Source organism: Labrus mixtus, chromosome 4 (assembly GCF_963584025.1).
Source record: "Labrus mixtus chromosome 4, fLabMix1.1, whole genome shotgun sequence".
NCBI lineage: Eukaryota > Metazoa > Chordata > Actinopteri > Labriformes > Labridae > Labrus > Labrus mixtus.
In genome coordinates, this window is record NC_083615.1 from 17,962,779 (window position 1) to 17,986,236 (window position 23,458).

At 42.0% G+C, this 23,458-nt stretch overlaps 1 protein-coding gene and 1 long non-coding RNA gene across 6 annotated transcripts in view; both read right to left on the reverse strand.

Moving 5' to 3' along the window:
• ptprz1a (protein tyrosine phosphatase receptor type Z1a) overlaps nucleotides 1-23,458 on the reverse strand; it is a 78,118-nt gene that overhangs the window by 18,782 nt on the left and 35,878 nt on the right. For 2 of the 5 annotated variants that reach the window (XM_061037045.1, XM_061037044.1), the window contains exons 3-12: nucleotides 20,629-20,808; nucleotides 18,385-18,536; nucleotides 17,943-18,038; nucleotides 14,536-14,602; nucleotides 14,295-14,452; nucleotides 11,062-11,212; nucleotides 7,879-8,063; nucleotides 7,574-7,694; nucleotides 4,171-4,211; nucleotides 1,732-3,934 (exon numbers count right to left, since the gene is read on the reverse strand). In XM_061037045.1, coding sequence (XP_060893028.1) covers nucleotides 1,732-3,934; nucleotides 4,171-4,211; nucleotides 7,574-7,694; nucleotides 7,879-8,063; nucleotides 11,062-11,212; nucleotides 14,295-14,452; nucleotides 14,536-14,602; nucleotides 17,943-18,038; nucleotides 18,385-18,536; nucleotides 20,629-20,808 — 3,354 coding nt within the window. The remainder of the gene's footprint in view (nucleotides 1-1,731; nucleotides 3,935-4,170; nucleotides 4,212-7,573; nucleotides 7,695-7,878; nucleotides 8,064-11,061; nucleotides 11,213-14,294; nucleotides 14,453-14,535; nucleotides 14,603-17,942; nucleotides 18,039-18,384; nucleotides 18,537-20,628; nucleotides 20,809-23,458) is intronic. The other 3 variants (XM_061037048.1, XM_061037046.1, XM_061037049.1) reach the window with 3 other exon arrangements.
• LOC132973574 (uncharacterized) lies at nucleotides 6,785-7,531 on the reverse strand. Its single transcript, XR_009673014.1, has 2 exons — nucleotides 7,410-7,531; nucleotides 6,785-7,378 (listed from the first exon to the last, which is right to left on the reverse strand). It is a non-coding gene; the product is annotated as an uncharacterized LOC132973574 (long non-coding RNA).

Genomic DNA, 23,458 nt, shown 5'->3' on the forward strand with positions numbered 1-23,458 from the left:
GCAAAAAAAAATATCCAGTATGTTCCTTTCAAACCGTCCCAGCAGGACCAGTTCTATCTCTAATCCTGTTTTGGAAAGTTGTTTATTTTAATACGGATTTTTCTGAAAGCTTAAACAGATTTTTTTTTTCGGCTGAAGGTTTCATCAGTTGTGTCATTTAGTGGAGATTTACAATTCTTCCTTAGACTTTACACGGTGCAGCTTTAAAGACCTCTGCTGCCCTCTGGTGGCCATGACAGGTAACAACAGGTAAGACAGATATCTACACTGAGGATTTCACAGGAAGTAGTTAAAGACAACCAAGAGTTTTATGATGCTCTCTTGGAGAAATTGATTGCTGAGTCGAAATGATTTAATTGATGCAAAGGTAAATAATAAAAGCAGTTTTGTTATATTTGGGACCTAGGTAGAATAAAACGTTTAGTTTAGCAGCATTTTGCATTAGAAGCAAGCGGTTCAAACACCTTGTTCGCAGAGTAAAAGCTTATTTATTATTTCCAACCTTTGCAGTTTCGTCCTAAAGACAGCTATGTGGTTTATGTCAGGAAGGTTGAATGTAAGCTTTTCTGATATTTATTCTGGTGAGAGTTTAGGGAAGGGAGGCGACAGTAACCAGGTGGTTGGTGCAAGCCACATACACGGAGGAAGCGGTCCTCCAAGTGGGCGGGTTCGACTCCGACCTATGGGTCCTTTCCTGCATGTCATTCCCCACTCTTCTTGAACATTTTGATATCTAGTCACAGGATTTTTGGGGGCCTCTGACGCCCGGCCTCCATTTTGCATCACGTTTCCTGAATCAAAATAAAGACGATAAAAATGACTGCTGCTATAATTTGCAGTGATAATCAGTGTTTGAGGACCGAACAGGTTTGGGGACCTTTTAGAGAGGAACTTTCCACTCAGGAGTTCCCTGAGAACTACACTGTCTGCATTCTCATCGCCATGGTGACAACTGATATGACCCTTATAGTGACACAAGTCGGGCCAGCAGTTTCTAGAGCAACATCACTCAATAATGCCTAGACGCTCCATCGCTCCATTTGTCCGTCTGCATTTCTTCCATGTTCTCATTTACTGTTTTAGGCTAACGTTTACAGTTGGATATAAAAATGGCGGTTGGTGGTGCTGGATTTGTTCTTGTGTTCGACCAATCAACGTACACCGACGTCAAAGCCCCCCCCCCCCCCTGTGCTGGGAGAGTAACTTCTGAATCAGGAGCTAAAAAGGTTCCTCTAATCAGGGTTCTATTTAGATGACGTCGAGGCTGGCGGGGAATCATGGGAATTCTCTCTGCTACTCCCAGCCTCAACATAATCTTTTGTTATTGTTTTGATTGAGAGCCCCCTGGTTGTGGGATTTACATACTGTGTGTTTAAAAGAGAAGAAAGCGGAAAGAATATTAGTATTCTCGCCGAATGCATGCTGGGATGGTTTTCTCCCTTTATGACCTCATAAAATAAATAAAAAGTGCCTTTAAAGTATGGATGGACGTTTTGTATTAAAGCTAATGCGACTGAAATGAAGATGAAGATGGGGATTGCTCGTTCATCGAGGTTATCGGCTCCTTATCGGTGACGTTTGACCTGCATGCATGAACTCTCTCTCTTTGGCTTTCCCAGATAAAAATGGAAAAGATGAAATGTTGACAGATGGTGTGTTAGACATCCAGAACTCTTCCTGATCCCTCGGCATTTCAAGTTTTTTTTTCCCCCACACGGACGGCGTTTTTACCTGCGACTGGCTCCTCTTCCTCTGATTCTCTCTCCGTGCGCTCGGAGAGACTGAAGTCTGACGACGTCTCGTTGTCGTACAGGCTCTCGCCCTGTCCTGAGCCGCTCTCCTCCTCCCCGCCCAGCGACCAGGGCGGAGCAGAGGTTACCGCAGGGATGCTCGGCGAAGCTGTGCCTGCTACCTCCGAGGTGCTGGCACTACCGCTCTCGCTCTCAAAATAAAACGCTGAGGAGCGGTCATCCAAATCATCAGGGGACAGACCGGACTCGGAGGCGGTAGTCGAGGATGTGGTGCTTGTGACTTTGGTAGAATAAGGGGACACGCTCTCTCCAGACGCCGAGGTTTGAACCCTGTCCCACTCCTGATCTACGCCCTCCTGGGAGTCTGGGAACAGGGCCGATCCTGAGGCGCTGCTGCTAGCATCTAACGCCTGTCCTTCAGGGGTCGGGGTGAAGGGGGAGTCTGTGGGTGAGGAAGGGAGGGCAGCGATTCGAAGGTTCGGACTCCTGTCTGATGCCGAGAACAAGGGATCCCTGACACCAGACGCTGTGGCTGCAACAGAAACGGGGAGGTCACTATGGGAGTGTGAAGAGGAGGGTGAGGGCGAGATGGCGCTATGGGGAATGAGAGGCTGATCTAAGGACGGAGAGTCAGAACCCGCCACAGACAGAGAGTGAAGAAGGTCGTCTACACCAACACCAGAGGGCGCCAGAGGCGGGAAGGCCACGCTAGAGTAAAGCTCTAAGCTAGCAGAGTCCCAGGCGGAAGAGGGGAGGGGGGCATGAGAGGAGGCATGCAACCACGAGGAAGACGGCTCCAGAGAACAGGCGCACATGGCTTCCACGTCGCTAGCTAACGGAAACCCTTCACCACTGACCTCAGGGAGAAATGACTCTATCGTGCTCCCCATGGCGTACCTCGAGTCCTCAAACCCAGCAGAGACAGAGCGGGATAAACCTGGAGTTGTTCCCGGGGGGGTGAAGTCACTAGAGAGGAGAAATGACGGTTGTAGGGTAGGGGTGAGCGAGAGAGAGACCTCTGACAGTAGCAAATCCCAGGAGGATTCTGAGGGTTCGGCGAGGGTGACACCAGAAGGATCGGGCACCGTTTGTAGAGGAGGGGTGTCGCTAAACACTGAGGGATCACCTGAAGAGAGCGACGAAGACCCAGACAACAAATCACCATCGCTATTGTTATCGTCAAACCCGACACCGACGGGGGAGACGTGGCGAGTCTCCATACCAGACAGGGGGAGTGAGGGGGGGAGGAGGCGGGGCAAGGTGGAGGCAGTGAGGGTTGAAGGAGGAGAAGCCAGCTCTTTGCTAGGAAGCGTTGCATGCTGGGAGTCCGATGCAGAAGCAGACGACAGAGGCCAGGACGAGGAGGGAGGGTCATGCGGGCAGGTGGAGGAGGGGTCCGCGGTGTCACACAGGGGGGAGGAGGCAGAGGAGGAGGAGGAGAAGGGGAGGACAGTGGGGCTCTCACCGTTGGACATTGGCTGCGTGGTCTTCAAGAGAACACCACCCAACCTCACAGAAGTGGTTGAAGACGTAAAACGAGGCATGCTGGGAGTTGTTGTCCTACGTCGAGCAGGTCCACCCGAGGAGGAAGGCACGGGGGTCGAACCAGGTGAAACAGGAGTTCTTGAATCCGTGTTTACAAGGCCTCGATTGGTGTTTGGTTGGATGAAGGGCGGTGTTGTCGTTCTGCTAGTGTCGCTGATACGAGATCTTAGCGTTGTCGTGGTGGTGCTGTACGAAGAAATACTTTTACCACCTTTTGTCTTTGTGCTTGTCAACGTAACAGAAGTCGTACTGACTCCACCTTTGGGCTTTTTAGGACCACCATCGGTAGTTGTTGCACCAGGTGTAGTTGTAGAATAAAAGGGAGCAACGTCACTGAAGACGCTCCCTTTGTTTCTGTGTGAAACGGCGACCTCTGGTGGTGAAGTGGAGGTACTGCGCCCGGTTGTCTTTTCAGAGTTGGTTAAAACTTGACCGTACTGGGTGGATCGGGCAGAGGGAGGTGCGTCAGTGGTGGTTTTTCTCTGACCGGGCTCTGCTGTTGTTGTTTTGACACCAGGTGGAGGTAAAAAGGCCGGTCGAGGAGTCGTAGTCCTGGTTGGGTTTGTGGGAATCAAAACCAGATCGTAGTCGTCGGTTTGGACCGGTTCATTCCAGGACACATTGGGTTCGTAGTTGTCCTGTTGGAGAGAGAAAAGTTTACACACTCAGATTTAACAAATCAGTCGGCTTTGAGAAGTTGTTTTCTTAAAGATGAAGCAACACAAAAAGTTTAACACCAAGTTTTAGTTTTTTTTAATCAAGTCAAATTTATAAATCTTAATAAAAGGCCTAATCAGAGGATGATGCATAACATATAGTTAGACGGATAATAAATACAGCTTTATTTAAATGTGTTCCTAAAAGGCATCCTTACCTCGACGTTAAATTCATCTGAATCTGGATCTTGAAATTTGTCTGGAAAAAAAGGGCACAGATTTCTCCATTAGTCACACCAAACAAGAATAAACAAAAAATAAAGCTCCTACAAAATGTCAAACTAGTTCATGTTGATGTACATTTCTTAAGTGATAAAAAGGGTAAAAACAGGTTGAAGAGAAGACCAGGGGGGAGTAAAAACTGTCTGGGACGCTGTTTCTTAATGTTCATGAGAAACTTAAAGATAATTCATCCGTTAAGTTGTGTTACATAAAACTTCATCAAACAACTGAAATCTGAAGCTGAATAATAAAAACGAGGCACTCTGGATGTAAATGTGTGAAATGAGAAAGAGATGAAATGGAATGAGGGAGAGGTTGAACACACACAACACCTCAAGCTTAAAGAATTTTTAAAAGTGAACACAGAGTCTAAATCATGCAACACATCAGACACGTTTGGATCTTCATGCATCTTTTCTCCCCAGAAGACAAAGAGAGCGCACACACACAAACTTGATCAATCAGCATTTGCAAGTAAACAATTTTCTTTTTTATGTTTCCCTTTAAAAAAATACCAAGCCTACTAACAAAATCTTTCAAAAACTCTGGATCTTTCCTGTCGGATAATCTTAAATTTGTATGTATTTAAAGGAAGAATGTGCAACTGTTTTATCCAGTAGGTGTCGCCCTTGAGCACCAGCATGAAACCAAAACAAACTGCTGTTTGGCCACACCTCCTCCATACTGAAGCCTCTGCTCTCCTCCAGAGACACACCTCCAACCCCTCTCTACTAGTGTTCAGACGAAGGAGTTTAGCGCACAAAATTGTCCTAGACTTGAGCTGCTGCCTGTGTCCTGCATTGTTGTGTTAGCATGCTAACGTGAGCGCTCTTTAGTTAGCTCGTAGCTTCACGGAAAGACCGTTACTAAAAAAAGCTTACATGACATCCAAATAATCAGTGAGTATGTTCTTCTTCTTCTCTCTAGTCCTTGACTAAAACAACTTTTATACACAAGGGGAGAAGCCGGCCCTCCCGTCCATGTAAACACGGCTCTGACAACAACACAGCCAGCGGGACTCGAGCTTCTCCCTCATTGTAGACAGTCATGACTCAGAGAGACATTTACACTGGATAGACTTGATTTATGATATATTTATGTGGAACATGTCGCACATTCTTCCTTTAAACTCCACCTGAGTGTCATCTACGAGGGATTATAACAAACTCCTTAAAACAAAGAAGAGTAATTTGCAAATGCCAGGTCACATGTGTCGACGGAGCTCAGACGGACGGCACACAGCAGGCAGGTGAAGGAATGGGGGTGGGGGGTCAGGAGGGGGTGTGGCTCTTACCTGTCTGCGGTAAATCACACATCATGGAGCACCAGATCAAACTGGTTTGTGAAGCATGAGGTGAGGTTTTTACAAGTTTAATGAACTGGGAATGAGGTGGATGACTCAGGGTTTGGTGCACAACAACGCAAGAAGCTTGTAAGACTTTTATATTTTCCATTAAAAATTAATGTAAATTACGGAGACAACAATTTAGCGTACAAGTTATTAGTTGATCAACAGAAACTTAAAATGTGTTACAAACTATTTAAGTCAAATATCAAACATTTCACAGCTTTCAAACGATTAAATGTTTTTCTGTATTTCAGACTATTTGATTCAATATAAGTTGGAAATATTCAAATTAAGCTCAGCTACTTTTCTTTTTAAACCTGGGCCCTTTTTAAAAATAAGTCAGCATCTATATGGGTACAAAACTCCACAAATAGATTGCATCAGTTGATGCGATCAAGGGGCTTTTATGTCTGCCATGTAATCCCTTTGGGGCAATCATAGTAAACCGAATACATCCACTAAAAAAAAGAAATTACTTGTTACTGACAGGCTGAGATTTTCTCTACGGGAGCAAAACATGTCATACCTGTAAGTCGATTACACCAAAATATCTGAAAATAGGACCCAGATTAAAAAGGTTTGGAAGCTAACTAAGCGCTAAGCTAACAAAGTGATCTTTATCATCACAAAGAAAAAAAAGAAGTACTTTTTTATCCGACATTATGCGATCTTATATTTGTTAATTTAACACAGGACTATTGTGGAATAAAAGGAACAGTTGCACAATTTTTCACAATGTTAGTTTAGCATACATGATGCTACAAACAAAACAAATTAAACTGTGAAGTAGACCGCCAACATGTTGCAGAATTTGACCCGTTCATGCAAGCGGACACTGAAATAGGATGCAGGGGATTTTCAGTTCTTTTGCAACAGGACACATTTGTTTATTAAATATGATGTTCAAGTGAAGATACAAGGTTACTATGGTTACCACTGAAGGCCAGTGTTACATGAAAAAAAATGCTGGTGCACACATGCAGACATTTCTCTTACTTTGAGAGGCGGAAGGAAACAAGACGGCACGTAATGAAAACTTGTGTTTGGACTTGAGAAAGAGTACACAGAGAAACGCATGAAGCAGTGAAAAAGAAAAAAACCACAGAAGAAGAAGAAGAAGATGACGACGAGTCAAACAACACATCCTCACAAAACACAAAACTATAAAACCAGAGTGAAGAGAAGGGAGGGTGGAGAGTGTGTTAAAGAGGATCAAATATATATCATTGATACAACATCAATAATATGTTTCTCTCTTATGGTTGAGGGGAGGATGGAAATGTTTCTAAAACTTAAATTAATAAATAAAACCCTTTCAGAAATCTTTCCTGTAAAATAAGACGGTGAACCTTGTAGTCAAACCTTCTGTCAATGATGGTTGATTTCAGCTAGACTAGCAGTTTCCTTCTGATTCCAGTGTTTGTGCTAAACTAGGCCTTACTGTATTTCAAAATAAAAGCACACAGCAAGTAAAGTACTCTCAGCTAAAGACAAGAACCCAACAATTTTTATTTTTAAATGTGAAATAATGGAAATTCAAATGTGATTAATAATGTGATTAATCACGATAAATCAGTTAAATTTCAGAAATGTTAATCATTTGACAGCGCAGATAAGGACTAAATGTGCCTCCATTAAAAAAGCACCTTTCATATAGTACACCTCGATGGCATGATTACATTATTTAGCATAGTTCATTTAAAATGATTACATTGTGTGTCAGTATGTGCTTTAAAAAGATTGAGTAGGTTCAGAGTTTGAGTCAAACATTCTACTTCACTCTGTCTCTTCGATATCTTCATGTAGATCATTTTCATTTTATGTCACATGTTTCTCTTTTCATTTTTAATTCCTGTCAGTAAAAGGATTCCATAAATATTTTCTTCCTCTTTCGAATCAAATCTAAAATCATATAAACTGTAAAATATCATAAATTATGAAACAGGATTAAACAGTTCATCTCGCTCAGTCTTGGGCACGGTCGCTCTTACCGGGGTCGGGCATGAGGACCGTCAGCAGGTCGCTCACACGTCCGTACAGCCCGTTGTTGCAGACCGCCACCACCTGGACCACGTAGCTGCTGTTAGCTATGAGGTCATCGAGTATCGCCCCCTGGTGGAGGGAGAGAGAAGGACGTCAGCCTTGAGATCACAACATAAACTCTATAACAATAAGAACATCTCTTGCATTCTTTTTTTAGGCCAGCAGGGGGCAGCTCCAAGCTGTCTAATAGAAGTCTATTATCAAATGTTCCTACTTCTCAGTGGATTTATTCCCTCAGTAAACATTTTCTCACCACATCCTGGTCTCCGTCGGTCAGGTATATGGAGGGGTCGCTGTTTTCTGCGTCGGCGAGTCCGTAGCTCACAGAGTATTTCTCGATGCTGGCGTCGTACACCGCCCGGGGCCGCTCCCACGTCACCAGCAGGCTGCTGACGTTGTGAGGCACTGCCTGGATGTTCTCCGGCTCTGAACTACACACTGACAGAAAGACACACACCAGAATGAAGTAAGAAAAACAAGCAGGAAAACGTTTTTCTTCAGTCTCTGTATCCGACCCAATCTTGGAAATGAAAAAACGCTAGGTGGACACCGGGCCTAATGTGAATATTCTGCCTTTTTCTGTGTTCAATTTTACCACAAAGGTCAGTTCATACAATGATGATTTTGTAAGGTTACTTTATCAATTCAGTCACTACACATTTTACAGATTAGTCCTTTAATACAGATCCAAATATAGAATACTTGAAAATGTCAGTCAAGCATGAAGCGATTTGAACATTTTGACACATGGATCCACAAATTACACTCAGAAGTCAACGTGTTTTTCTTTGTGTGTTTTTTAAGAAGTGACATCATCAGATCCAGAAGATGATTCTGGGTCAGAGTTGAGATTAGGGGGAGCAGAGATTACACAGATGACAGACACTGTGTGGATTAAAAAAACGATTAAAAAGAGGCTGAGTATCAATGACAATAGGCAGGAGGAGGCTCCATCCACACAAACACTGACACACTTCCTCCTCTTAAACCTCCGCTCACACCGACTTTGACCTCCGATCACACGTTGAGGAGTCAAACTGAAAATGTCATACTCTGTGAAAAGAGGCTGTCAAACTGCTAATGAATGTGTTTATGTGCTTGTATATTTAAAAATAGGAAATGCTCGCACACCATTCAGGAATCAAAACAAAGACTTGGAATGTTTCTAAAAGCAAAGGCGACCTTCTGTAATGTTCAGGTGTGACCACTAGAGGGCAGAGTGAGCCAGGAGAACAGATGAGGAGCTACACAGAGACAGAGAAAATCTCAAGAATCAAAAACAAACCTCAAATTAAAAACCCAAAAAACTCCCAGAAAACTACAGGTGTTCTGAAACTCTCTGTTCTTTAATTCAAAAGTTGGAGACTCACCTGTTTACAGCTGTCTTTCATTAAACTATTACATTTAAAGATATTAAATTATAACTCAAGCTGCTTTTATTCTTTCCTCTCTTTGATATTTAAAGGTCACATATCCTCCTCTTCTTCAACTAGTTTAAATAAGTCTCAGAGCTCCTCAAAACATGTGTGTGAAGTTTCTTGTTCTAAATCCACTCTGATCCTGTATTTGATCATGCCTATAAACCCCTCTATTTCAGCCCTGCTCAGAACAGGCTGTTTCTGTGTCTGTAGCTTTAAATGTAAATGAGCTGTGTCTGACCACGCCCCCTCTCTGGAAAGGCTTGGAGAGGAGAGGATGGACTTTTCTCATCATTGTATACGGACTAGAGACACATTAGTGTTAAAGGAACATGGTGAAGTGAATTTAGGTTTGTTTTAATGATTTTTAAAAGTCCTGTTCTAACATGTTTTTCTGCCCTTTGTCGTGAGGCTTTTGATGTCTTGTGTGAAGCACTTTGAATCTCCTTGTTGCTGAAATGTGCTCTAGAAATAAAGCTGCCTTGATGTCCCCTCCATTAAGGGGTCTTAATGTTGCCAAAGGAATGACGTCATGATGCAGATTTGTTGAAAGCAAAAGGAGAAGAAATCAACTTTTTAAATATTTGTTCAAAAGAGGTCGGATCGATCATGTCTGATGCATTCAAGGAAGTCGGGAAATCTAAACGCTAATTTAGTTTCCTGACTCAGCTTCAGGCAGATGAAATGTTCTATGCACTTCGTTTATAGTGATGAATAAGTCCTCAGAGTGACCCTGATGGGAGCCCGGACGTCACTATGGCGGCTTGTTGTTTCTCCTGCATGCTGATACGTGATTGGTCAATACTTTGCATGCTACTTATCAAAACCATAACACCTCTCATACTAAAATCCAGACCCCTGGCAACAGAAGATGGAAAAAAAGTGTTAATTATGTAACTCCACAATAGACTCGACCTTCGACCTTACTTCCTGTTCCTGTAAAACAGAACAGCTGGGAGTTCTTATTAAATGATCCGCTGGTCTGTAACACCAAAAACCAGCCCTCCCAAAAACCACAGATCAATGCCGCCTCATTAATTATCGAATACAACCAGCGTAAAAATCGATTGTTAACCAAGCTGACCTCCTCTTGTTGTCAATGAGATTTTTATTTAGGTCACTGGAGCTCGATTATTATCCATCTGGTGTGTTTTTTTTTACCCGTCACTGGTGATCCAATTGTGTCTGATCTATTTGTAACATATTTAATTTAATTAGCATTAACCTGGAATTTTTAATGGAGGTCATTGTGAGGGTAAAAAGCAGCCAGGGGAGATTCTGTATGGATGAGGAACATTAACGTGTGTTTTCCTGATGTAGAAACATTTTTAATGTAGGACTTAAAGGTCCAATTAGTAAGATTTCTACTGATCTAAATGATAAAGTGACCTTACTATATGATGAGACATTAATGAAACATGCTATGTTGAAGTGCTGTCTTCTCTGACAACAATGCAGCAGCCAGTATGTCCTCCTTCTAACTTTAGATTCTGGTCCTGAATGCTCTGGATTTGTTTGGACCAGAGAAGGTAGGCGGTTTTAAGGCACCCCCACACGGCCGTTTTGGACGCCCCTGGATTTGCCAGATATGAGAGCAGTTATCAGGTCAAACCAACAGGTGTTGCAGCGATGGAAGCGGACAAGAGAAGTGGTTCAGATAGAAGTGATTGTACCCGACCTAAAAAGCCTCTGCATGTTTCTAATAAGCTCCACGAGCAGAAACGTGCTCAAACTAGGATCAATATTGGAGATGCTTTTTGAAAAATGGAGAGAGGTTAGAACACAGAAAGGTTTACAGACCGATGCAGAGCTGGATAAACACTGAAGCTTCAGTGTCCACCACATGGCAACCTGTGTGCACATCGACTCTAGAGAGGAGGGGGCGGGGGGAGACAGTTCTCTACAATGTTTAGAATTTAGACTGCAGTACCCATTTTAAACACTAGGTGTCAGAGTTACATATTGCTCCTTTAAGATTAACCCTCAAACAGGTTAGGTGCAGGATTCAGACGTTGTACCTGGTGTGAGGACTTCCTCTGTGCCTGTGTACGAGGAGAACACCTGACCCATGAACTGCGGCTGCTGCTCCCTGTAGTTGTTCTGCAGGTAGTCCATCAGCATCGCGTATCCGGCCTGCTGCATCGTCATCACCTCGCAGAACATCTCGAGCTGCAACAACACAACCAGCGTCTGAACCGTTAGATACTGCAGAACAACAGCAGCCTTAGCTTAGCCTCAGAGAGAGCTGAGTCACATCAAGTAGAAACAAAGACAACAGGAAACAGAGTTAAAGTCTGATGTGAATAAACTGATAACATACAGCAAGCTTCAATGGTGCAGGAGAAAGAGGGAAAGTTTGAAAGAAATCTTGAGCATTGTTGTAAAAGCCGCTGTTTTCTACCCGTCTTGATTCAGGCCGGGTAAAAAACAACTGTTTAAAATATAAACAATTTCCAAAAGTCCAAAGTGGCATCATTAAATGGATCAAACTACCCGAAGCACAGAAATTTGTCCCCATAGACTGTAAATATGAATGTCTGAAGCCTGATTGCATCACCCGTCTGCTGGAGTCCCATCGATGGCGGTCTCCATGCTGGAAATGCTGTCTCAGTCTAACTTTCAGTCAACCTAACAACAGGGGGTCAGGAGGTTAAAAACAGGGTTTTAAACCTCCTGACAAACCGTTACACTGCACCTATCTGTCAATCAGGTCAGCTACACGCCTTATTGTGAATAACTCTTGTCCTTCATCCAATCAAAACGGATGAGTCATCAAAACATTCACCCCCTGTACAGTGTGTGTCGATCGAGACATGAGCTAATTAGACCTGTTTGTTTTTTTGAACCAGGCTGTAAACATGTTAATCTCTGCTGTAAAAACAGGCTTTTTAGAATGGGTGTGTATGTGACTTCCTGTGCTTCAGCAGCGATCCTCTAGTGACACTCGAGGAACTGCAGGATTTTGCACTTCCACATAGTAATCACTTTTCAACACCGGAGATTGCCGCTTGATTTACCCAATGTAAAACAATGAGAGGAAAACTTTTGACACTGTAGAAACTATAAATAGAATATTTATTTATTTATTTATTTATGTTAAAAAATGTGAGTAAACATATTATTTTCAGAACTTAAATACTTTGTTTCTTAACTCCTGAAACTACAAACTTTGGTTTTACTCAGCTATCTTAATAATGTTTGGAAAAATGTTCCCATTCAACTTTTCAGACACATGGATTTAAAAAACACACACACTAAAATAACACTCAGAGTGTGATCTCTAAGAAGTGAATGGTTGTGCAGGAGCCGTGAATCATGCAGGAATGGTCCTCTGACCTGCAGGCTTCCTGCGTACCTGCCCAGGTGAGTCACTGCCCTGTGGTTACACAACTCTCACACACTGAAGTCAACACTGCAGCAGAGATACGCTAAGGGCCCATTAAAGCCTTCTGCGGTTGTTAACGTCCTGACTTTAAAGCATTAAGTTCTGGCAGCTCGACCGGAGCTGGAATGTGGGACCAGCTGAGACACGTCACAGAGGTTTGGAGAAACCTGGAAAACCTGCAGCAGCGCGGGTACGAGATGGATACTTTAATATGTAAAAAATCATAAAGTTATTGCTGAAGCTTCAGTCATAAGTGTTGTGTACACACATTAAATAGATATCAGTGATGTCTGAAGAAAAATCACAAAAAAAAAAAAAAAAAAAAAAAAAGGCAGGCAGCAGTAGACAAACAACTTTGATGTTGTTTGAGGTAAAATCAGTGTCAAAAATCAGTTTGTGAATGGAGTCTGGTGGGTGTGAAGAGAGGAGAATATTGGCTGTCTCTGGTGTCAAAGAAGCGTTTCACTCTGCAGCATAAAGGTCTATCTCTGAAGGGATCCTCTCTGTTCTGGTTTTAGACACTAAAAGTAACAATCTGAGCCCAAAATGTGGTGTATCCGGTTAAAGAGCCTCACAAGTATAGAAATACAAATATGAGAGTGTCAGTGAAGCAGACTTTAGAAAGCTGTGTGTTTAGAGAAAACGACGTCTGGCCTCAGCAGGCGTCACACTCAAACCTTTCTGTGGAAAAGCTATTGTGCGTGTCAGTGCAATTTTGTATCTGTATGCGTGTGTTTGTGTGTGTTTGTGTGTGTGTGTGTGTGTGTGTGTGTGTGTGTGTGTGTGTGTGTGTGTGTTTGTTTGAGAGTCAGTGAGTGCCCTTGGGCGGGTTGTGATTGACAGCCATACAGACACAGTCATTACATCCAACTAATATCGACTCACAAAAGATCTTTACGGTATTTAGGCTGACACACACACACACATACACACACACACACACACACACACACACACACACACACACACACACACACTCAGTTGACAGCCTGCCTCACCCATCACTTGCGTGCCTCCTGAGCTCTGGTATGATAATTCCTCCATTCAGCTCTTTGAACACATTTCTAAAAGGTTGTTTACGGACATTTTCTGTTATTGTGTCGCTTGTCTTTTCATCTTAAACAGAAGCCTTGGCACTGACGTCTCCTTCTTAAAGGACCACACCAGGTTTATAGACTTGTTGTATAGCGCTGCGATCTTTTTACATAACTGCTGATCGTCGTTCGACTTATTTCTCTGATGGTTGATTATTAACGTTCCTAAATCAATCAGATAGTCAGGCAGCTTAGGATCTCCAGGTGACTAATGAATGGTCAGATCATAAAGGTGAGGTTGTGCTGAAAAAAATGATACCAGGCACTTATATGGTAAACATTTTTGATGTAGTATACATAAGTAAAATGACAATTATAGCAAAACGGCCAAAATAGCCTCAGACTTCAAAGGGTTAATTCATGTCCAACCGCATAGGAACCAAGGAAAATGATGTAATACATACAAAATTAACATATGTATTTGATCTTGGCACAAATAATCATCTGGTGGTATTCTAATGCATTCCTTGACCCAGAATGTATGTATGTAATGTATATATTGACCCCAAGATTGACTTTCTAAGTGGCTTGGAAGACATATTGGCACTTGGAGATTTCACATGGTCGCCATCTTGGAACCGCCATCTTGATGAAGTGGCTCCCCCCCAAAATTTAAAGTTATGGTGATGGAGAAAATGTGGAAAAATTTTTGTCTGGCGTGTCCCCATAATTTTGCTAGGCTGCCTGACTAAGAGCTTTATGATCTTTGATGCAAGTTTAAGAAGGAGAATAATAATCTGTGGGTTCATCACTCGGGTATCCCGCTCCTCACCTGTTCGTCAGAGATGGTCACTGTGTTCTTGAAGACGATCCACTCCACGGTCTCGCTGCAGGGCGGCGTGGTCAGAGAGCCATTGTAGATGAAATATTTCTCTGTGGAGTTTGGCAGCAGGCCTCTTGGCGTGAAGGGTAAAACTTCTGCAATCTTTCCTGGATGGCAGAACGAGACTGCATCATTAGACACCACAGAAGAAGAAACAAGCAGAGAAGGCAGAATAAAGAAACTGACGTACCGTGTCGGCTCACGCTGTTGATACCGTCTATGATGGCGGCATAGTTCATGTTGTCTTCAGAGCTTGTCTGTGAATGAAAAAAAAAGTAAAGCAATGATGATTAAACAGCTGAATAGTTTTAAAAACATATCAGAATGAACACGACGGCCAAAATAACCATCAACTTTTAAAACTGCATCGTAGAGGGAATTTTGTTTGGTGCACTTTGGCGCCCCCCAAAGGCCTCTGCGTGCAACTGCACTGTTGTAAAACACAGAAGGTGCAGCTAATGCCTCCGCCTCTTCGACAATGTGCTTTTGTTCACCAAGGGGGGACGGGTAAGACGTTGTCAGAAGATAAAGAACCATGTCGACTGAAAAAGTTCAGTAGTATTATTGGACTTTGGATAATTCTGACTCTGCTAGTGTTGTAGTTTTAAAGGTTGAATCATAACAGAAACACACAATTTGGACAGCAACAGGCACAAACCAATAAGTATCTAACCTCTGAATTTAGCCAGGTCATAAGGTCATGTTCTGATACACGTACACACATACCCACCCACCCTTTCCTGGTAATAGACCAATTGTCCGGCCAAGAAACCTCTAGGACATAGTCTTTATATAGCACACATGTTCTAATTGCTCAGTGTGATGATTGCCCATAACGGGATGATTGGGATGCTATGAAAGAACTGCTCCAAGAGAAATAAACAGATCCTCGATTCACAAGCCATACGTCTCTGTCTGATTGTTCAAGAGCATTTACTCTTCTACATTATGGCGCTGCGAGCACACTAGGAAGAATGACCGGACACCTGAGGCATCCAGGGCTGGAGTGACACTACACAGTGGCCACAACAAAAGGTAGCTTTATCTTACCAAAATGTATATGTGCAGTCTGATTCTATGCCTTGGATGAAGTAATAGGTGTCTAAAAATTCTCCAAAGAGAACCTACATTGTATGGTAAAATTTTTTAACAGAACAATTGGCTGTGAATGTGAGGTCCACTCAAACAGTGAATCTCTCTCATCGCTGGGACAGCTTGACCCCAGAGTCAGAAGGGAGGAGAGGACGCTGTGTGTTACAGTAAATTAACTTAGGAAAAAATGAATCAGAAAAAAGCAAATTATAAGTGTAATTCATCTTCAGCCCGTTGTTTGCAAACTGTTAGCATGAGGAGTATGTGTATTCAACTGTTGCCATGACGACGATAGGCTGTGTCCAAATAGCAACATTGGAGAGGCTCATTTATTACATGCTAGTTGAGATATGTTTGTAAGGTTCCAAACTAATAAATCTGACTTGTAGATCTACAAGGAAAGAGACAGGTTTTCGGAGTAACACTGTGACTGTGAGCCAGCGAGCGTTGGATGTTAAATATTTAATTCTTTGCTCTGTTAATTTCAGTTTCCCTGTTACAGTGTGACATCTAGAGCTTTTGTATTGAAGGTGGACAAACTGAAGTCTGGTGCTTTGTATTGACGAGCTGTTGACTCAACACTCAAGAGGCTCGTCTATTAAAAGCTCGAGGGGAGTTTTTCTCCGGTGTTGACACCAGTCAAAGCTCAACATTTCAATCATGGATGTTCATATTATTTATGCACCATTATCTCGTCTCTGTACAACAAGCTAACGATCTCTGTTGAGTAAGAAAATGGAGTGTCAGTGCCTTGTAGAGCCCCCTACTTCAGCAGTTGCTGTAAAATGGAGTTATTTATTTATTTAGCATTAGATGATTATCTGCCTTCCAGTATAGCTGCTAAACATGAGACAACGATGACACCAATAACGATACAGCCTAATTTTACTGGTCTTGTTTCACAGAAGTCTAAAATCTCTCCATGTACCCATTAACACTTGGTTATGGTAATCACTGTCCTCAAGGAGCTACAGTGATAATAATGATTTCAGTGTGTTTTTAGGAAGAGAACTCTGTCATGTCATGAAGTCATGTGGATTCCTGGATATTGGCTCTAACGGTGCATAGCAGACAGGCTGTGAGTAAACTTCCATGGAATAGAGGCAGACTTTGATGTCAGGTTCAGACTGCAAAGTGGGCGTTCAGCACCTAAACCAGTCTGACAGGAAATCAACACAAAAAATCCACCAGTGCTCTGTGGGACACCTTTAGCATACAGACATAAACTGACTGGCCAAGATTGAGGGTCACAATTCCTGTATGAATTAGCAAAGCATAAGGGGTATAATGGTACAACTTTTTCTAGAATACATATATTCATTTTCTACAAAAAGCCAAAATAGAAGAATGGGAATGGCATGATTAAGACCCTAAGACCTGATTCAACTTTCCCCTTAGCCTTCAAAGCCCCCAGAATCCCCTCAACACGATTTTTGGATGGTTAAAAACCTCAAAATAATAGCTTGGTAACAGATGGCAGACCACATAAAACTTGTTGTTGGTTGGAAGTTTTCCCACCTTGCTCTCCGCCCCGAAAAACACACACAGAGCCTGCAGCTTTACATCAGACGTTATCTGAGAGTTTTGTTCCAACATGGCCCCTGTCGGTTCGAACACGCCAAACAGGCCTCGGGCAAAACGACTGCACGAAGCAAAGCACAAAGTATGCATGGTGCTCTGAAACGACCCTGGTACTGAACATGAAAATACAGACATGAGTTCAGCAATGATCCGAAGCCAAAATATAAATCGAACTGTTCAAAAACAGTGCACTCACTGAGGTTTTACTCCCATGTGCTGCTGCAACACTTTGATTATTTTTCTAAGTCTGACTGTTTTTGACTCATTTTACTAGAAGGTATTGATACAGTCATTTTGTATTTCAAACCTACCAAATGTAAGACTTTGACCTCCCTGTTGTGTACAATAATGCAGCTTTTCAGACAACATCTGATAATATCTGACCTTTAACATGAACACATAATGAATATCCAATATCCAAATCCATAGCTAGTGCTTATGTATGTAAACGGGAGCGTATCAGTGCTCTAATGGTTCCACTTTCCCAAGGGTCAATATACTTTTAATATGTCCCACTAAGGAGAACTTTAAAAATATGTTAAGTTCTAAGCATTTTTATTACCAAGAATCAAATGTTCAATCAATAATTCGCTGGTCAACTCGACCTTACTCTCTCTGTCTTAACTAACTGTTAAGTTTAGCTATTTAAAAGAGGCTAATAATTATAAGCACTTTCTGGTTCAACTGTGCTAACATCTGAGTAAAAAAGATAAATCAAATTAGCAGGAAATCACTCTAGTTCAGGTTATAAATGCCACCGCCACTTTACACTACTCTACTTCCTCTGCTTGTTCCCTCTGCAGTTGTTTGTATTCATTTACATTTTAATGCCCTGGTTTCTGTTACTGAGAGACAAACGATGGACAAGCCTGTAAACTGATCACAATGTTACCTCTGATAGTTAGCCTAGCATATCATGCTCACCTCAAACAGCACGGCAAGTGCGGTGATCCTGCCTCCAGCCTGGATGGTTTCATCTAAAGAGTCAAAGCGATGTGCCTCATAACAGTAGATCTGCATCTGTGGGAGAAAACACAAATGTTGTAGAAAAGTCCCAGTCACAACAGTTAATATTACTTGCATTGTTATGTATGGGCCTCTAATCGCTCAGTGTGAAGGAACTTGGGTTGTGAACTGAAAGGTCGCCCAAATGCAGACTGGAGAGGTGCCAGGCCCCTTCCTGAGCACTGCCGAGCTGGTACCAATTCCCCCCCCTCGTGGGATCAATAAAGGAATAAAGGGTATATCTTCTACAACACCTGATAAGTCTAACAAAGCTTAATGTTTTTATTTACATCTGTGTATCTTTAAATGTGTGGGGCAATCCTGACGTTATAATTTTTCACATATTGTAAAATTGTCTTACCTCTAGCGGGTATTTGACTCCATCCAGACTGTGTTCGGAGCCCTCTGAAGAGGCGTTGCAGCGCCCCCAGTGGAAGGTAATGCGTCCGACCTTGAATTCTGACCTCAGACCCCCTCCACTGACATAGAACTCACCATCCACATTAACCGCCACTGAAAACAGAAAACAGAGACATGAGAAATTAAATGCATGTCACTGAAGGTCCCTCATTTTGATGGGTAAATTAAAACATCATCTGCAAATGACCTGATCAGCGACATCTCCTGTTTTGGACTCTTTGAAGACTCGACATACTTACACATCCTTACAACTTGTTGGAATAATGGATTATAAATGTAAAGAAGATCAAAAGATGACAGCCTTTGCATTTCATACTACTCCACTCACACCTTTATTGGACCGTCAAACAATAAATCAATCAACAAGGGGATCATCTTCACATCAGTCTTTGTTTGAAATGACAAAAGGTTCCCTGGAGGATCGAAACTGTCTTTGATGGTCTGATGATGGGGGAGCATTAGATGGAGCTTTCATCTTCTCTGCTATAATGTCCATCTCAGGCAACCATCTTAAAACAGAATGTGACTATTGTTTTGTACGGATAAAGATATTTTCTAACAAACATGTGGACACGTTTTAATCTTGGTTGAATCTATCGACTTAAACTCTTGAGGGATTTTGGTTGGTTTTGGTTGTTTTTTTTTATTTTCTTTTTTCATGTGTTCATGTTTGGCCTCATTCATGTCCTTTTTGGGGTTTTTTGTTGTCTTTGTGTGGCTTATGTTCTATTGTTTTTCTTTAATCCCTGTCTAAAAAGTAATTTCCCCCTCAAGGAAGGCAAATATTGACTCATCTTGCTGCTTTATTCATTCCTGTTGAAAAGTTTGTTTGCTTGTACCAAGGCATGAATCGATCCATACGCTCCATCCATCACCTCTTTTTCTAAAACCTCCCATTTGTGTGTGAGTACACTCCTGACAGGCCTGGAGCTTTCAAAGAGTGTGTGCGGATGGCAGCCTTGAACCTACACTGGGCCCATTGGTGGGCTGATAGAAACAGGTTTAAGTGCTGTTGGCCTGAATCGTGCTCAGATTGTCCACCAAACATCTCCATTAATAAAAGCCTTTGGTGCAGCTGGCGACCGAACAACAACCACAACAGAGTGCTTCTTATTTCGCTGAGAGTCCCGTTGCTAAGAAGCCCAGGACTCTTCTGTTTGGGGCTTTTCTCGTAAGGCGAGGCGGGATCCCTCTCGTCTACAATTTCACTTAACAATTACCTTGAATGCACACTGTAGGCTATTGTGTTTCACTCCACTTAGAGAGAGGAAATATATAAAAGGCCCTCGATTCTGTCAAATGAGGAACTGGTAACTGTATCCTTTAAAATAGGACACCAGTGTATGAGAAAAGGACTTATCTATCTGGGAAGAGCTGACATGAGAAAAGCAGCCAGGTGGCACTTTAGGGTGGAGGCCATCGAGGGACAAAAGGTGGGAAGAAACAAGGTCAAAAATGGTGGTAGATTCGTGGAAGCATTATTTACAATGACCCCTAACTCAAACAAACGTTGCTGTCCTCATGGTTCCCCCAACACAACTGGAGGTTGGATTATAAAAATTGAACAGATTGCACTAAATGCCTTTAAAAAATCTAACAATTTATTTTTGGGGGCTTAAATTGCAGTAATAAGTATTTTGTTTAACACTTACAAGCAATAAATCAGATATAGGTAACATTTATATGGTGTCAGTTTTATAATCTCTCCAGTTGTTGATTTCATCTTTCCAGTTTCCATAAAAATGTTAAATAAAATTAAATAAAATTAAATCCTCTATAGTAAAGGAAACGAAACCAATGGACGATGAATAAAATCAGAGCATTATTAAAGAGCTTCAGCCAAGAAACCTTTTTTTTACTGTTTAAAACAAGACATAAGAAAGTTGTTTTGTCTCCTTAACTGCATTCACAGATTTTTTTTTAAGGGGCACCTAGGAGGGATGAATCTGAAAACAAAAGACGGATGAATCTAAGTATTTGCCCTCTTTAATTCACCCTCTATTAGCTCCATTTTTGGTCTCCACCAACTACTTTAGCTGCCAAATGCTACGCAATATTGAAGCAACAGTTGTGATTTTTGATGAAAATGTTAATGTATAAAAATTACTGATTATGCCTTATTTAAGAATATCAACAAATCCCAAAACAACTACAACAGCCCTGTTCATCCACATTTTATCCTCACCAGTCTTGCCGTCATTGTTGATGGTCGCCCCGTCGCTTGTCAGGCTCTCCCAGCCGTCAAACTTCAGTTTCTGGTACTGCAGCTTCACCTGAGCCAGGTTCTCCTCGATGTTGATGGGAGACTGCTTGGCGTTGCTGCAGGATGAAAACTTCTTGGCCCAGTTGTCTTGATTTAATGTTCCTGGAGGGCACAACAAAAACAAGAATGTTCACGTTTTGGCTGATACTTTACCACCAGTTAGCTTAGTTAGCTTCCAAAAAAACAACTTATGGAGTCCAAACACCAAACCTGGAAGACAAATTCTAAAATAGATGCTGTTAAAAGAGTTTTACCAAATGTCGTTACTCTTTTCCTCTTAAAAACGTTTTCAGTTGTGCAGTTTGGAGTCTGACATGTTTTCTATAAGCACCTTCATTTTGCAGAAAGATTATTACAGAAACTAATTGGAGACTTGCAGACAAATTGGTGTTAAACATTGAGTATGGACTGTGGTCATATATGCAAAATCTAAACTAAGGTACGGGTAGGGCCTGTGTCTACAGACAGCGTTTCTTTGTGCAGGCAGCGTCCGTTTTCAACGGAAAAAAAAAATGCCCCGCTAAAACACCCTTCAGTGTCAGCTGATTTTTGTCACTGTGCTCTCAGTTGAAAACAGTTCACAGTTAGAACAGCGTCATGCTCGTCAATGTCACTTCTTCCAATAACGACCTATCAAAATATAGAAGGGACGGGACTTCTGGTATCAGCTTTGTCAACAACGGTGGCGGAGGAGACGCTAATCTGACTCGTCTCTTCGAGGGAACGGCTTCCAGGCGTAGCGCTGCTGCTGATGTCATATACAATATATATGACTCCTTCATATCGTTCTCATGTTTTTCTTGATGATATTTCCTCAAATTAAAGCAATTATCAAACACAGAGTTATCTAAAACACACCTCACAGTCATTACAGAGGGAGAAGTTAACTTTCGTAAACTGACAATGAGCGCTGGTGAGAACCGTTCTGACAGGAAGTTGTGGTGGTGCAAAAAGCATTGTCTGTGGACACATACCTTTCAAAAGTGAACTCTCCTCTGCAACCTTTGACCTTGTTTTTAGGTCTCAAAATTCTCACAACCCTAACCATCTCAGAGCCGTCAAATTGTCAAGTTAAATACGGTGTCATCATGGGTTTTATTTTTTTCTCAAGAGAACACCAGAAACCCCAAATGATTAACACAATCAAGTGACGACTGTCGGCTACTCTGTCAGCTGTTCAGGTGAGTAATTGGCGAGTCAATTTAATGTGGAAACTACCAGCGCTGTTGTTCTCTGTATCACCACTCATGAAATGTCTCTTGTCCAATCAAATTACTTTTTTGGCATTAAATTAGTACAGCATACTGTAATTATATAAATGTAGCTTTTCACAGTGCAGATGTTTACAGCGCTGTCCTTCCATTAGTTCAATAAAAGGACGAAGTGCAGACGTCTCTCCTGAATGAATTATGCACTGACCACATACAGGTGTGCTTCTCTAAAAGCTAGCAAACGGGCTAATAAGCTAATAGCCTCCAGCTGCTCTCACTTTAACAGTCATATCTGCTCTCATATTTCACTCTTACAGCTCTCAGGAGGTCAAAGTCCACATTTTTGAATGTTCAGGGAAACTTTTCTCAAACAGCCTGCAGCGCTCTGCGAACAACAAAGAGTTCAGCGTCAGGTTTACTTAAACACAAAAAGCATGCCAACATGATGGATCGCATGCATACAGTACGGAAAGTGTTACAGCAGGGAATACAAATCACCCCTCATGTTGCAGTCCGTTTATACAGTCATTCATTTCTTGACAGATTTGATCCAGCAGCTCATAGTCGTGTCAGAGTGATGTACGGCCTCCAGCTTTTTGAGTTTCTTGGATTGCCAAAATAATCCAAGCAGCATGTGAGGTTTGTGCAGCAACCCTCATGTGTCCCGCTGCTGTGACTAAAGCATGTTAGACAACTACATGTAGGTGTGTTAACATCTGCTAACGGTTAGCGTCTTCACTCAGGGGACGACTGCTTCTCTGAGACTGACAGATAAGAGTGATTAAAGAGACAAAACACAGACTCAAAGCGGGACTGTTGGGTCTTAAACAGCAGCTGGACCTCTACAGTAGAAATAAAAAGATTGAAATGATGGACCTGGGTAAACAAATTAAATTGGGACCATACCATCTCTGAAGAATTCTAAATTTGGGCCACTAAATCATTTTGCTGGTAATATAATTGCGGCCTTTTTTTAATCTATGGTGCAATTTCACATATGATCTAATACCATGCGATATGATTGGACTTGATGGGATAGAGTTGGATGAATTGGATACCATAGCACAGTGGGTTTCCAACTTTTTTTGGACCTGTTGTCAACAGCTTCAAAGCTTGTTTTTTTCTGCTCCAGGTTTGGAAAGCTTAATTAAGAGTCATTATCTAAGTCAATGAATCTTTGAACAGATCAAGCTTTGACTTTGTTCAAGACCAGTAATCATCTTTTAATCTCCTTGTTACCGTTTGTAATCCCAGTACTTAAATTATTAAAATTATTCTGCTCTGGTTCTAACATTTAGAGATTTCTTAGTTTCCAACTGACCTAAATTTGTTTATCAAACCTGAATAAAATCATAATTCACAAGTTAATAAAAGCACCACCAGCAACTTGTTTCCCCCAAAGTTCACAGTTATTTATATAAAAGTGTTTAAGATCTTTTAAGAATCTTTTTTAAAAGATTTCTTCTCTTATGAAAAAACAAGCAGCCAGATGTTCAGTGTAACGACCCGTCTCAGCGACCTCCCAGATGTGTACAGCTATG